Here is a 15790-nt window from a genome sequence, read left to right as displayed (position 1 = left end):
GATCTCTTGACCTCGTGATCCACCCGCCTCGGCCTCCCAAAGTGCTGGGATTACAGGCGCGAGCCACCGCGCCTGGCAGCGCACCTGCCTTAATTTCAGTTTTTGTGACAGGGTCTTGTTCTCTCACCCAGGCTGGAGTGTGGTGATGCAATCATGGCTCCCTGCTGCCTTGACCTCCTGGGCTCAAGTGATCCTCCTGCCTTGGCCTCCTGAATAGCTGGGACTACAGGCACACGCTACCACGTCCGGCTAATTTCATTTTATTTTATTTTATTATTTGAGACAGAGCCTCACTTTGTTGCCCAAACTGGAGTCCAGTGGCGCGATCTTGGCTCACTGCAACCTCCACCTCCCATGTTCAAGCATTTTTCCTGCCTCAGCCTCCCGAGTAGCTGGAACTACAGGTGCACACCACCACGCCTGGTTACCTTTCGTATTTTTAGTAGAGACGGGGTTTTGCCATATTGGCCTGGCCGGTCTTGAATTTCTGACCTCGGGTGATCCGCCCGCCTCGGCCTCCCAAAGTGCTGGGATTACAGGCGTGAGCCCCCGCGCCCGGACCACACTCTTTTCTTTCTTTCTCATCATTCCAAACACATGGATGAGCACCTAGTGTGTGTTAGGGCCTCATTCTGGGTCTCCTTCTGTAAGGGGCCGTGTAGGAGTCCTCATAATGCTTCCCTATGAGGTCTCAGTTTGGAAATCAATGGATGTGGCTGGCTTCCAACAAAATCTGGACATTGAAATTTGGGTTCCATATAATATTTATGTGTCCTGAAATATTACTTTCTTTTGATTTTTTAAAACCGTTTAGGCTGGGCGTGGTGGCTCACACCTGTAATCCCAGCACTTTGGGAGGCCGAGGTGGGCGGATCATGAGGTCAGGAGTTTGAGACCAGCCTGGCCAAGATGCTGAAACCTCGTCTCTACTAAAAATAAAAAATTAGCCAGGCATGGTGGCTCACGCCTGTAATCCCAGCACTTTGGGAGGCCGAGGTGGGCGGATCATGAGGTCAGGAGTTTGAGACCAGCCTGGCCAACATGGTGAAACCCCATCTCTAATGAAAATTAAAAATTAGCCAGCTGTGGTGGCACACGCCTGTAATCCCAGCTACTCAGGAGGCTGAGGCAGGAGAATTGCTTGAACCCAGGAGGCGGAGGTTGCAGTGAGCCGAGATTGCACCACTGCACTCCAGCCTGGGTGACAGAGCAGGACTCCATCTTGAAAAAAAATCGTTTAAAAATGTAAAAGCCATTCTGAGTTTAGGGACCATATGAAAAACAGGTGGCCAGCCAGATCTGACATAGGGTCGTGGTTTGCCAATCTTTGACCTGGGTGAACCAGGCAGGCTCTGACCTTATGGAGCTGAAGATCAATTGGGGAAACCGAGTCTACAGAGAGACACCCAGAAGAATATATAACTTTTTCTTTTTTGGAGATGGAGTTTCAGTCTTGTCACCCAGAATGGAGTAGCATGATCTCTGCTCACTGCAACCTCCACCTCCTGCGTTTGAGTGATTCTCCTGCCTCAGCCTCCCGAAAAGCTGGGATTACAGGCATTCACTATTTTTTTTGTATTTTTAATAGAGATGGGGTTTTGATATGTTGGCCAGGCTGGCCTCAAACTGCTGATCTCAAGTGATCTGCCTGCCCTGGCCTTCCAAAGTGCTGGGATTACATGCTGAGCCACCGCGCCCGGTATTTTTCTTTTCCTTTTTTTTTTTTTTGAGACAGAGTCTTGCACTGTTGCCCAGGCTGGAGCGCAGTGGCACAAACCTGGCTCATTGCAACCTCCGCTCCCGGGTTCAAGCAATTCTCCTGCCTCAGCCTCCTGAGCAGCTGGGACTACAGGCACCTGCCACCACACCTGGCCCATTTTTGTATTTTTAGTAGGATGGGGTTTCACCATGTTGGCCAGGCTGGTCTCAAACTCCTGACCTCAGGAGATCCACCCGCCTCGGCTTCCCAAAGTGCTGGGATTAGAGGCACGAGCCATTGTGCTCAGCCCTCTTTTTTTTTTTTTTTTTTTTTTTTGATACAGGGTCTCATCTCATTTCTTAGGCTGGAGTGCAGTAGCTGGATCTTGGCTCACTGCAGCCTCCACATCCTGGGCTGAAGTGATCCTCTCACCTCAGCCTCCTTAGCAGCTGGGATTACAGGCATGTATTACCATGCCCAGCTAACTTTTTGTATTTTTAGTAGAGATGGGGTTTCACCATGTTATTCAGGCTGGTCTTGAACTCCTGGCTCAAGTGATGCACCTGCCTGGGTCTCCCCAAAGTCCCGGGATTACAGGGGTGAGCCACCGTGTCTGGCAAGAACGCACAATTTCAATTTCAAGTTGTGGCTCAAGAGGAGGAAGTACCTGGCTTGGTCTGAGGAGTCAGGAGAAGTCTCCCTGAGGAGCTGACATTTGAACTGAAACGAGGTGGATACCCAGGGGTTTGCCAAGGAGGCCAGAGAGAGAAAAGGGTTTCCAGTAGTCAGCCAGGTGGTCAGAACACCCTTGTTTTTACAAATTCTGGTGGCCACTTCCATTTCACCTGCAAAAAATAAGGATGAAGACGTGGCCAGGCGCGGCGGCTCACGTCTGTAATCCCAGCACTTTGGGAGGTCAAGGCGGGAGGACCACTTAAGGCCAGGAGTAAGAGACCAGCCTGGCCAAAATGGGGAAACCCCGTCTCTATTATAAATATAAAAAATTAGGTTGGGTGCAGTGGCTCACGCCTGTAATCCCAGCACTTTGGGAGGCTGAAGCGGTGGATCACCTGAGGTCAGGAGCTCAAGACCAGCCTGGCCAACATGGCGAAACCCTGTCTCTAGTAAAAATACACAAATTAGCAGGGTGTGGTGGCACATGCCTGTAATCCCAGCTACTCAGGAGGCTGAGGCAGGAGAATCACTTGAACCTGGAAGGTGGAGGGTGCAGTGAGCCGAGATATCACGGCCCTGCACTCCAGCTTGACAGAACAAGACTCGACCTCAAAAAAAAAAAAAAAAAAAAAATCCCCTGAGTAGAGTTAGTTTAACAGGCTTACAACAGTGCCTGGTATATACAGTAGGCATTCCATTAATGCTTGTGCCTGTGCTGGAATGCCTGATTGATACCTGTCTTACAATAGGCACTCTGCTGCTAATGATTGTGCCCTATGTGGTACACAGCAGGTGCTGCATTAATGCCTGGCTCATACCTCATATACAGTAGGCACTCAACTATTACTTGTGCCCTGTATGACATACAACAGGTGCTGTATTGATACCTGGTCGGTGCCTGGTTTACAATAGGGACTCTGTTAATCCTTGTGCCCTGTGTGGTACACAGCAGGTGCTGCATTAATACTTGTTCCGTGCCTAGTACATAGCAGGCACTGCATTAATGCCCGGTTCATACCTGGCATACAGTAGGCACTGTATGAATGCTGGTGCCCCGGATCCCTCTGGGGTCAGCCCCCAGCCTGTGCTGTTCACACTGGTACCTGGGACCCTCCCGGGTGCTCATACATCGTATACAGTAGGCACTCTATGAATGCTGGTACCCTGTACGGTAAAAGCAGGTGCTGCATTTATGCCTGGGTCATGTCTGCTGCACAAGCGGCGCTCCATTAATCTCTAATCCGTGCCCGGTATATAGAAGGCGTCCCATTAATGCCTGATACACAGTAGGTGTCCCACTAACGCTTTTTTTTTTTTGAGACAGAGCGTCGCTCTGTTGCCAGGCACCAGGCTGGAGTGCAGTGGCGCCATCTCGGCTCACTGCAGACTCCGCCTCCTGGGTTCAAGCAATTCTGCCTCAGCCTCCCGAGTAGCTGGGACTACAGGTGAGCACCACCACGCCCAGCGAATTATTGTATTTTTTAGTAGAGACGGGGTTTCACCATGATGGCCAGGCTGGTCTTGAACGCCTGACCTCAGGCGATCCACCCACCTCGGCCTCCCAAAGTGCTAGGATTACAGGCGTGAGCCACCGCGCCCAGCCTCCACTTAACGCTTTTTAACGGATGAGAGAAGGTTCCTGTCAGGCAATGTGAGGGCAATTCCCGGGGGCAGCGACGGCGGCCCAGGCACCTAGAGACCCAGAGAGCGCAGTGGCAGCTTGCACCTCTCTTCTTCCCGGCCTGGACCGAGCGGGCCGAGCCGAGCGGGGCCGAACGGGGCCGAACGGGGCCGAACGGAGCCGAGCCTGGCCGGCTGAGTCCGCCACATTCCCACAATCCCGGGCGGCCCCGCCCCGGCTCCCGGCTGCGCGTCCCCCTTCCCACGTCGGCGCAACCAAACCCGGGCCCCCCGCCCTCGCCTCGCCCCGCCCCTTTCGCGCCCGCTGACGCCCCGCCCAGGCCGTTATTCCCGCCCCAGCGGTGGGCGCGCTTGGCCGCCGGCCCCTCCCATTGGCCCCACTGCCTGCCAGTCGCGGGCTGCGTTCCCAGCCAGCTAGGTTGTCCCGCGCTGTCGCTCGGTTGCGGCGACTGCGGTTGGCGGTGGCTGCGGCGGCGGCGCGGGCTAAGTGCGGCCGCGCGGGAGTCCGCGGCTGGCGCGGCCGGAGCGGGGACCCGGCGGCTCGCAGGCAGCGGCCGAGGCGGGGCGGGCCGGCCCGGGGCGGAGGGCCGGGGGGCCGAGGCCGCAGGGCCGAGGCGGGCGGCGGCCGAGGCGGCTCCGGCCAGGGCCGGGCCGGGGGCCGGGGGGCGGCGGCGGGCAGGCGGCCGCGGCGGCCGGGGCCGGGACGATGACTCTGGAGTCCATGATGGCGTGTTGCCTGAGCGATGAGGTGAAGGAGTCCAAGCGGATCAACGCCGAGATCGAGAAGCAGCTGCGGCGGGACAAGCGCGACGCCCGGCGCGAGCTCAAGCTGCTGCTCCTCGGTGAGTGCGGCCGCCGGGCCTGCCGGCTGCGGGCCCTGCCCTGCATGCGCCTGCCCTGCCCGTTCGGGTCGGGCCGGGGACCCTCCGGGGTCAGCGCTGCCTGTGCCGTCCGGGTCGCGGGACCCCCCGGGGTCAGCCCTGCCTGTGCCGTCCGGGTCGCGGGACCCTCCGGGGTCAGCGCTGCCCTTTCGGGTCGGGCCGGGGACCCCCCGGGGTCAGCCCTGCCTGTGCCGTCCGGGTCGCGGGACCCCCCGGGGTCAGCCCTGCCTGTGCAGTCCGGGTCGCGAGACCCCCCGGGGTCAGCCCTGCCTGTGCCGTCCGGGTCGCGGGACCCCCCGGGGTCAGCCCTGCTTTTGCTGTCTAGGTCGGCAGCTGGGATCCTCCCGGGTCAGCCCCAGGGCCCAGGTTTCTTTGTGGTCCGCCCCTGCCTTAACTGTTCATGTTGGCAGCAGGGACCTTCCGGGGTCCACCCTGTCTGTCATGTCCGGATCAGGCCCTCATCCCTCCCAGGTCAGCTCCCAGTTTCTGCCGTCCACATTGGGCAGGACCCTTCAGGATTTGCCCTCTGTCCCTTTTCAAGAGACCAGTCCCCTCCCTGCACAGGAGCCCTCTGACCTTACTTCGCCGAGTACCCGCCCCTGGCTACCCCCACCCCCCCAGCATCTCAGGGCCAGAGCTTTGGGATGTAACCCACGGGTCTCATCCACCCCTCACCTCCCAGGGCCCCGCGTTGACCCTTCCCACCAGGCAGAGCCCTGTTCCCTCCCTGCAGGCCCCGTCCACCCACTGGAAGACTCCTCGCGCCCCCTATCCCCCCATTCCCTTAGGGGCTGTCCTCCTGCCTTCCTGCTCCGGGAAATCCCATCCTCCTCTCGGCTGGAATCCGCCCTGTGGGAACAAGACCGTCTTTCCTCTCCTCAGGGTTCTGCTCAGCCGAGGGTGGGGCGGTTGGCACCTGAGGGAGCCTTTGCGCCTTCTCAGAAGCAGCCACCTCGGCAGCCTCCCCCGCCCCCTTCCTTACAGTCTTGGTGGGAGCCACGCGGAGCCCTAGTGGGGAGCAGCCCCCCGCATCCCGGCTCCTCCCCACCTTCCCGGAGAGGGTTTGCGGTGTGCCTCCTTCTCCCCAAGGCACACCTGCTGCAGGAAGCCAATCGGGCCAGCTGTAAAGTGTTGTCACCCAAAATAAGGGCCCTTGCAGTCGTTTACAAAACAAGCCCTTGCCCTGCCCCACCCCCACCCTCCTGAGCTCCTAGGTGAGCTCCTGGGCCGGAGGGGCGGTGGGGAAGGTCTGAAATGCCTGCAGAGGCAGCAGTGATGGAGGAGGAGGGGGCCCTCTGGGGTCAGCCCTGCCTGTGCTGGTGGTGGTGGCTCTTGGGGAGACAGGTCACCTGTTGTGCAGGGAGCAGACTGCCTCTCCTGCCGTGACCCTCCAATGTCCCGCGTTAGAGAGGTGCCTCGGATGAAATGCCTTCCTGATTGTTTTCCCCCCAAACTTGCGTTTTAATTTTCCTAAGGGTTCTAAAATGGGCCATCTTTCCAGGGGATGCGGGTAGGCAGAGCCGTGTCCCTAACACTTGGAGGAAGTGTGCAGGGGGCCTGCATGGTGGCACTTTGGACAGAGTGGCACTGGCTGGCTTTTGCCGTGGGTCGTGGACTTTGTGTAGAAGGAGGGGAGTTAGGAATTGCTGGTGTCATAAAGATCTTACCAGATGGACTTGCCCTGCAGCTCTGTGACCTCTGGAACCCCTGCTGCCTTTCCCTCGTGCACCCAGGCTTCTGTGCCTGCACTTTGGACTTGAGATTGACACGGGGTTCAAGGACGAAGGTCAGGGGCCCCCATGTCTGCAGCCTTGGCTACCTGGAGCGAGTCTGGGAATGACGGGACCCATCTCGCATCCTCTGTCCGGTGCCCACCTGTGCCCAGGGGATTTCTGCCGTCCCACCCCTCTGTGTGAGCCTGGAAGTTGACCCCATCAGCCTGTAAGATGGGAGGTTGCTGTCAGGCCCAGGCCAGGCTGGGCAGATAGGACAGTGAGGAAGACGTGAGCTCACATGCAACCCAAGGAGGACAGGTGTCAGTGCCAAGCAGAGGCCCGGGGGCTGCCAGGGGGTTGGGAAGGCTTCACACCCGAGGTGTTGGGGCCAGGAAGCCCTCTGGAAATCTGATGTGCAGACCCTCAGAACACTTCCTATCCAAGCCACCTTGTGTCCCAGCTGGAGAGTCCCTTGCTTCGAGGACTTTGACCACCAGATGTCCGGGGGGCTGGGGTCCGGGGTACAGGGGAGAGGACCTCTGCCAGGCTCCCTGCCTGCTTGTGGGAACTCATTCCACTTTCCCAATGGGCCAGCCTCGAGCTTGTGATTGCCCCGTTTTTTAGGGAGCAGCTGGAGGGGAGGCCGCGGCGCCCCGGGAGGAAGGGCTGTTGGGCTGCAGCAGGTGGTTCTGTTGCCTGCGCCCCATGAAATGTTGAGACCTCTGGGTGGAGGTCCTGGCGCTGTGCAGGAGGCCAAGCTCGGCCGGGCCTACTTCTCCCTGGAATTGTTTCCTCCCCTGCCCCTTAGCGGTGGGGCTCCAGCCCTCCTTCTCCCCCGTGGCTCCGGTGCCGCGCTGTGGAGTGGATGTTGGGGAGGCAGAGGCCTGCCGTCTTGTGGCATCTGGGCCCCGGGAGTGTCTTGTGTGTGGGGGTGGTGCTGGTTCCTTCCAGGCTCGGGGCCGCAGGGTTCCAGGGTCCTGCCCGATGCCTGGGTTTGCAACCAGGAGGAGCGTGTTCTGGAAGAACACTGTGTCCATGAGCTCTCCTCAGCTGCCTTCCTGGGGCTGCACATGGCCTGTTAGGTGGGTCAGCCTGTGAGGACTTTCCATGCCCTGTTTCTGTGTGTGGACAGACCGTATCGAGCCCTAGAGCTGGACGGGGCTCTAGCTGCCGTGCCTCCTCTCCCACGGCGGTTCACATGTGCTGTTCACGCCTCAGATGGGCCCCTCCGTTACACACAGCAGGTCTCCCCGGGGCCCTGTGCGCAGTGGGGTGGGGCCGCCCTGGGCATTGCAGGGCTCTGAGCAGCGTCCCAGGCCTCCACCCACTCCATGCCAGGAGCTCCCCGAGGTCATAAGCATACATGTCTCCAGACAGGGCTCATCGTCCCTGGGGTGCACGTCGCCCCGCTTGAGACTCTTTGCCGAGGGGTAGCATACCACGTAAGAAGCTCGCTGCAAAGCTGATGGATAATCAGCGCAAATTATTTTCTTAGCAGTTTTCATGAGTGCTTAGAGTTTTTTTTTTTTTTTTTTTTTTGAGACAGAGTCTCACTCTGTTACCTAAGCTGAAGTGCAGTGGTGCAATCTAAGCTCACTACAACCTCAGCCTCCCTGGTTCAAGAGATTCTCCTGCCTCAGCTTCCCGACTAGCTGGGACTACAGGCATGTGCCACCTTGCCCGGCTAATTTTTCTGTATTTTTGGTAGAGACAGGGTTTCACCGTGTTAGCCAGGATGATCTCGATCTCCTGACCTTGTGAGCCACCTGCCTCGTCCTCCCAAAGTGCTGGGATTACAGGTGTGAGCCGCCATGCTGGCCTTGAGTATTTCTCGATGTACGGTCAAAGCCGTGTGTGCGTGAAGTCACTTCTGAGTATATGCATGGATGTGTATACGTACATTGTTTTATACCTGTGGTGTTTCAGGTTTGATCTTATTAACACTTCCGTGGATGGCGGGGACAGCTGTGGATGGGAACGGGAGTGACGGTCATGTACGCTGCGCTTAGCATACGTGCTGCTTCGGCGGCCGTGCTGCGCGGCCGTCATCCTGGGGCCCCGTTCCCCAGGCCGGCCGGGCCTCTGCCTCTCACAGGGCAGTTCTTGGCTGTTACGTTTCCTTCTCGCTGGTGAACTATGGAGGGGGCCCCGGGCAGTTCCTTGCAGCAGGTTTGTGGCTGGAACTGTGAGGACTTCCATGGGAAGCCTGTTCCTGGAGGCCTGAGGCTGCTAGCGGGGCTGAGCCGGAGTGGCTCCAGGCTTTCTAAATAAAGCCGGATGGTTAGTTCCGGAGGCTTCCTGTCCTGCCTGCGCCGGCCCCCACGGGGCAGCGACAAGGCCCGGGATCCAGCATGGGGCGCGGTGGCCCCACGGGAAGGGCTGGGCCTCTGTTGGCCCAGTGTTGGGAGGCGTGGAGCGTGGCCTCTGGCGCCTGGCAGGGTGGCTGTGCGTGTCCCAGAAGACTCCGGGAGCAGGAAGCGCCCTTGGATGGCCTCGTCCAGCTTTGACTCCCCGAGCCCCAGCCCAGGCTGGGAGATGTGGGGACTCGCTCCGGGGCCCGCTCTCACGTCCCCTGCGTTTACATGTAATCAGTTATGATGACTGTTGCTGGAAGGGTCTGCTTTTCCAGGCACGGTCTGGGGAGCTCCGGTCCACAGCCGTGAGCTCCGTGGAGCCCCCACCCCCTGAGCCTCGTGCTGCGGTGAGAGTGGAGGAAGTGCCTCCGTCCGCGATTTAACCACGAGAGGTTTCACTTTCTGAGTCTTGTGGCGGAGCCCGCTCCTTCTGGGACGGGGACCCTGGGCAGCACGGGGAAGACGCCCTGGCGTCGGGAGCTCGAAGAGGTGTGCGGCAAAGTCCCTTGGGCCTTAGAGGGGCGGTCGCGGGCCTGCTCAGCCCTACCCTGTGGACAAAGCGGGGACCCAGTGCCCCTTCTGGCGCCCCAGCTTGTGAGTGGAGGATGGGAAGCCTCGTGTGGCCTGGCCACCTGGGTGATTGAGAGCGGTGGATGCGACTAGGGCGGCCAAGGGCTCTAGGAAGGTCTACGTGCAAGGTCATTATTTGGCAGAACTCAAGTCCTTTGGCAGAACCGGGATCCTCAGCGCTGGGTTGCTGGCTTGGGGGTGGCTGCAGATCCAAGTAGCTCGTGCCCCCGGCCCTGCGTGGAGTATTTCCTCCCCGGGGCCTCCCGCTGTGTCTGTCCTCCATAGGGCACCTGGCAGGTCTTCTGGGCTGTCTGGAATTGGCTGCTCTGGATCCAGACTCTCACTGTCACCTGGGCCTGTCCACTTCACCCGTCAGGATGTCAGTGGTCCAGTCTCCCGCCCTCCGCCCCGACTCCCTCCCTGTGGGTCAGAAGGCCTCATTGGTCTCTGCTATCAGAGTGTCTGGTCCAGCCAGTCCTCCTGCGGCTGCCAGGCACTCAGTACAGCATGGGTGGGCGGGGCCTTGGGCCATCCGCAGGGCCTGGGAGCAGTGTGGTGTCCAGGTCAGGTACGCGGCCTGGGGAGACTCTTGTACAGAACCCACCCCTGCTGCTTGTAACTGTGGGACTTTGGATCTTTGCCTCAGTTTCCTCAGGGGGCGGTGGGTTGAGGACTCAGTGGTGATCCCCATTCCGCCGCACGTGGGCAACCACTGAATGCTGGCTGCTGCCCCTGCTGCTGGCGTGATTATATCTTGTCGTGTCCACAGCACCTGGTGTGTGTGGCACACAGTGGGTGCTCTGTGAGAACCTGCTCCGTGGGGGATCCTACCCTGGGATCTGGGATCTGGGATCGGCCCACAGATGTCTTGATCAGGATTCCCCAACCTCAGCTCCATGGATGTTTTGCACTGGCTCATTCTCTGGGGAGGGCCTGTCCTGGGTACCGCAGAGTGCTGAGCAGCATCCCATTTGCTCCAGGCCAGGAGCTCCCCCTAGTTGTGACAACCACAGATGTCCCCAGACGTGGCCCAGTGTCCCCTGGGGGCAGGACTCCTGATCTGGTTGTCTTAGGAGCCTCTTCCCTTCTCGTGGCTGTCAGTCAGCCGTGTGTCCTTGGTCCCCTGCCTCCTTCCCCATGGCACTGAGCTGTGCAGGCCTCAGAGATGCTGTCTTTGGCTCACTGAAGGCAGATCATGCAGGGACGTGGAGAGGAATGACGCGGCACGCCTTGACACTCTCCAGGCTGGCCTGGTGCACGCCAGGGGTTTCTGTGGGGACAGGCTCTATGGTCACCTGCTGTGGGCCTGCGCACCAGGCAGAGGGGCCCCCGGGGACAGCGTACAGCTGGCTCCTCAGAGGCTCCTTCCTGAGTCCTGCCTGTGGCCCAGGCTGCCCTGGGCTGGCCCGCCCGGGGCAATGGGGGTGCACTCTGGGGGAGGGAGCCATGGGCGAGCCATTTCCCTCTTCCGGCCTCAGTTCCCCCATTGGTCACGTGGGAAAGATGTCCCTCCCCCTGTAGGATTGTTGAAGGATTAAATGAGATGAGGCCAGCGCAGCAGACAGCAGGGAGGGAGCCCTCTTGTCCTCTGTGGCTGCCCTTCCTGCTGGCCGCTCTGTGCATGTTCTCACCAAAAAGCTGCCGAGTAACCCTGGGCAGTGGTGCCCCCTGGATGGCGTCCACATGGGGACTCCAAGCCTGGGACGCTCCAGGAGGGAGGTCCTGGCGCACTTTCTGTCTCCGTCTGACTGCAGAGTTGGCGCTCTGCGCACCGCACTGGCTGGCGCCCAGCCTCCATTTTCTCTTCTTCAGTCCCGTGTGGTCACACTGAGGTTTCAGGGTCCCTGCAGGGATGGAGCGGGTGGGGGCTGAAGGGTGTGGTCAAGCTGGAGGGCACTGTGTTGCCATTGTTAGCCGTGTCCACTGATGGGTGCTGGGCCTGCCACCGCACGGGACTTGCGTAGCCTCTGGAGATGTGGCTGTTCTGTTACCTGTCCTCGTCCCCAGGGCCTGTGGCGGTGCCGGGTCCGTGCTGTGGGATGGATGAGGTGGTGGAAGCACCTGGTCCTGCAGTGGCGCCAGTTTGCTGTTTGCAGAGGTTGCAGTGAGCTGGCCTCCGTCCCACTGGATGGGACGAGGGTTGACCGCTCAGGCCCCCCCGCTGGCGGCCTGGGCAGGTGTCTGGAGAGCAGGTCTGGGCCTCCAGTTGCCTCCTCCTCCCCCCTCAGCGATCTCATCCCAGACTCCTTGATGACGGTCAGAGCTGGGCAGGCGAGGTCTGTCCCTGCTCCCCAGGTGGCAATGTCCAGGCCTGTGCCCACAGCTGGGTTGGATGGGCTGGGCAAGGCTGGGGCCCAGTCTCCCAGGCTCTCCGGGGCTTCCGTAAGGGCTGTGGTAAGACCCAGCATGTGGGGATAGGGAGCTCAGAAAACTCATGTGGCCAGGCGCGGTGGCTCACGCCTGTCATCCGAGCACATTGGAAGGCCGAGTCAGGCAGATCGCCTGAGTCCAGGAGTTCGAGTCCAGCCTGGCAACATGGTGAGACCCCCGTGTCTACTAAAAATGCAAAAAATTAGCCGAGCGTGGTGGTATGCGCCTGTAGTCCCAGCTACCTGAGATGCCGAGGTGGGAGGGTCACTTGAGTCCAAGAGGCAGAGGTTGCCGGGAGCCGAGATTGCCTACTGCACTCCAGCCTGGGTGACCGAGGGAGAGACCCTGTCTCCAAAAAAAAAAGAAAAGGTGGAGGCAGGAGAATTGCTTGAACCGGGAGGCGGAGGTTGCAGTGAGCCAAGATCGCGCCACTGCCCTCCAGCCTGGCGACAGAGCAAGACTCCGTCTCGAAAAGAAAAGAAAAGAAAAGAAGAGAAAAGAAAACATGGGTGAGTGACACCAACCACTTCCAGTGGGGAGGGTCACTCCCACGTGGAGCCTGTGTGCATGGAAGCCTCCACTGGAATAGAACAAGGTGGCGTGGCCCCTGGCTGGCGAGGGGCGGTTAGCGTCTGCACCTTTGAGGCACCTGGGAATTCTAGGATTATATTCTCCTACAGAGGCTGTCCTGCCATCGCTGCCCCGGTCGTCATGCCTCCCTTGGGGTAGTGAGTTTCAGGGCGGCCCTTTCTCCAGCCTTGCAGAGGGGCCGGCTGGGTGCGCTTCCTCTCTGGGCACTGCCTTGTCCTCTCAGCTTTGCCTGAGGGTTTGAGGTGGAGCAGAGACGGAGCATGTCCAGGGCTGCCAGGAGGAAGCTGTGAAGCCAGAAGACCCAAGTCTGTTCAGGCCCTGCCGGTGGGGCCTGTGTGACCTCAGGGAGGCAGCTTGACCGCTCCGTGCCTCAGTGTCCCCTCCAGTCAATCAGGCACTGAAGTGCTATCTGCCTCCTGGGGTTCTGAGACTGAAGCGAGCAGGCATGAGGCCCCTTGTGAAGCCGGGTCAAGGGCATCCGTCCTCCGTGGCGGGAGGCTTGCCCCTCTCGGGCCCCTGTGTCAGGTTGGGGCCTGGCTTTGATCCCATACCCGCTGCCACAGCTCGTGGTCAGGGTTAGATGGCCGGGCTGTTTCCAGGAGCTAAGATCACAGGCATACGGGTGCACACCCGTGGGCTGCCTAACCTGCCTTCTCACGGGTGCTGACGAGCGGTTGTGTCATCCCTTGGGTGGGGCTGTGTGGCTCTGGCCTCACTCCCGGTGTGTATGCTGGCCCAGGACTCCCTGCAGCCCTGTGGGGGCTTCCTGGCTTCTTGGCCCACATCTCACAGTCTTGGGCACTGACGAGGTCGGCATGGGTGCCGTGGACGGGAAGCAGCCTGGAACTCTGGATGTCTGACTCCAGGCACCTGCGCCCAGCTCTCAGCCCCTTCCTGCCCCTGGGGCCACAGGTTACTTACATGAATCTTTATATGTTTTTTATTTTTGTTATTTATTTATTTATTTTGAGATGGAGTCTTACTCTGTTGTTTAGGCTGGAGTGCAGTGGCACCATCTCAGCCCACTGCCACCTCCGCCTCCCGGGTTCAAGTGATTCTCCTGACTCAGACTCCTGAGTAGCTGGGACGACAGGCTCTTGCCACCACACCCGGCTCATTTTTGTATTTTCAGTAGAGATGTGGTTTCACCATCTTGGCCAGGCTGGTCTAGAACTTCTGACCTCAGGTGACCTGCCTGCCTCGGCCTCCCTAAGTGCTGGGATTACAGGTGTGAGCCACCGTGCCCAGTTTTGAATCTTTTTTTTTTTTTTTTTGGAGACAAGGTCTCACTTATCATCCAGGCTGGAGTGCAGTGGTGCAATCTCTGCTCACTACACCCTCCACCTCCTGAGTTCAAGTGATTCTCGTGCCTCACCCTCCTGAGTAGCTGGGATTATAGACACCCACCACTGTGCCGGGATGATTTTTATTTTTGGTAGAGATGGGATTTCACCATGTTGGCCAGGCTGGTCTCGAACTCCTGACCTGAAGTGATCCACCTGCCTTGGCAAATCCCAAAGGGCTGGGATTACAGGGGTGAGCCACCGTGCCCGGACTTGAATCTTTAGCATCAGATGAGCCTCCAGTCCCTGCTCTCCAGGCTGCGACCTCTTGGACTTGGAGCCTTTTTCTTCCATTTTCCTCTCCCGTGGTTTGGGGATGTTTGCCGGGAGCTGGGGCACAGACTTTGTTCCTCCTGGTTGGCCCCTGTGCATCTTGGCCGTAGGATCCAGCTCAGAGGGTGGTTTTCTTTGGAAGCCAGCTCAGTGGCCGCAGTGGGCGGACTCTGGCCCCCCCTAGTGGCGGCGTCCTGCGTGTACCTGAGGGTGTGTGTCCTGCAGGCTCCCCAGCGTCTGGGGTCCACTGTTCAAGCCCACTGGGAACCAAGCTTGCAAAGGCAAAGCACTGGCTTGTGGTTGCGTAGGGACCTCCTGGACACCTAGGCTCTCCCAGGTGTGGGAAATTTGAGACCCATTCTCCCAGGAGCTGTTGCTGGTGACATGCAGTCAGGTCCATCCTGAGGGGTTCTGGAGTGTGGGGGTCCTGATGGGGACCTGAGGGATCCAGCACCCTGGACCAGGGCCAGGTTCATCGAGTTTGCTCAGGAAATGTGTACACAGCGCCTTCTGCATAGGGCCCGAGGACGTAGGTGGGCGGGGCAGCCTGAGCCCCTGTGCTGGGGAAGCCGGCGTGGCAGGCAGAGGACGGACGGGTACAGCCACACCTCAGCAAGGAGGGCTCTGCTGCGGCGGTGCGGGCGCTTCCTGAACACCGGGCCTTCTTGTTTTTTTCTTTCTTTCTTATCTTTCTTTTTTTTTTGAGACTGAGTTTCCCTCCCGTTGCCCAGGTGGGAGTGCAATGGCACAATCTCGGCTCACTGCAACCTCCCCCTCCCGGGTTCAAGCGATTCTCCTGCCTCAGCCTCCCGAGTAGCTGGGATTACAGGCGTGCGCCACCATACCTGGCTAATTTTTGTATTTTTAGTAGAGACGGGGTTTCACCATGTTGACCAGGATGGAGATCTCTTGACCTTGTGATCCGTCCGCCTCAACCACCCAAAGTGCTGGGATTACAGGTGTGAGCCACCGCTCCCGGCCCAGCCTCTGGATTTCTGCAGCGGGAATTCCGGGGCTTTTGGGAAGGGGAAGGACCTGATGAAAGGGGTAGTTTATATTCAACTCTGGTGCGGAAGCAATGGTCGCACGCAGCTGCTGGGGCCCTCGACGGCCTCCTGGGAGGCTGAGTTTACCAGCTCCGGGCCCAGCGTGAGGCAAGGACACCTAAGGAAAGGAAACCTGGGGTCTCACAGTGGACCCGGTGGTGGGGGTGGCCTCGTTATGGGGAGGGAGGAGCCCATTGAAGTTGGGCGGGACTCGGCTCCTGTGCAGTGCGTGCTCCCCCAACACAGGCAGAGGCCAGGCAGCGAATGCACCCGGGACCCTCCGAGCTGCCCTTTCGCGCCGATCCCTGGCTTCCCCCAGTGTCCTCTTTTCCTAACATTTTGTCACTGTCTTAGTCAGGTCCAACTGCTGTGACAAGACTGCTGGCACAGTGGCTTACAAACAACCGGAGTTGGTTTGTCACAGCTCTGGAGCTCTGGGGCCCGCACGTGCAAGATCAAGGTTCTGCAGATTCCGTGCGGGTTGTGGGGGAGAGTTGCGCTTCCTGGTACATAGACGTGGTGCTGTGGATTCGGTGTGGGGAGGTTGTGTTTCATAGACGGTGGTGCTGTGGATTCGGTGTGGGGAGGTTGTGTTTCATGGACGGTGGTGCTGTGGATTCGGTGTGGGGAGG

General features: G+C 59.3%; 1 protein-coding gene across 3 annotated transcripts in view; it reads left to right on the top strand.

The window, feature by feature from the left end:
- The first annotated feature begins 4484 nt into the window (after nucleotides 1-4484).
- The window catches only part of GNA11 (G protein subunit alpha 11), a 28305-nt gene continuing 16999 nt past the window's right edge, over nucleotides 4485-15790 (top strand). The window contains exon 1 of one of the 3 annotated variants that reach the window (XM_017507448.2): nucleotides 4485-4857. In XM_017507448.2, the coding sequence (XP_017362937.1) occupies nucleotides 4722-4857 (136 nt within the window). In that variant the 5' untranslated portion in view covers nucleotides 4485-4721. Of the gene's footprint in view, nucleotides 4858-6894; nucleotides 6932-15790 lie in introns of those variants that run through there. The other 2 variants (XM_037731001.1, XM_037731000.1) reach the window with 2 other exon arrangements.

This window comes from Cebus imitator, unplaced genomic scaffold, assembly GCF_001604975.1.
Source record: "Cebus imitator isolate Cc_AM_T3 unplaced genomic scaffold, Cebus_imitator-1.0 Scaffold375, whole genome shotgun sequence".
Classification (NCBI taxonomy): Eukaryota; Metazoa; Chordata; class Mammalia; order Primates; family Cebidae; genus Cebus; species Cebus imitator.
This window is presented reverse-complemented; position numbering and strand designations above follow the sequence as displayed.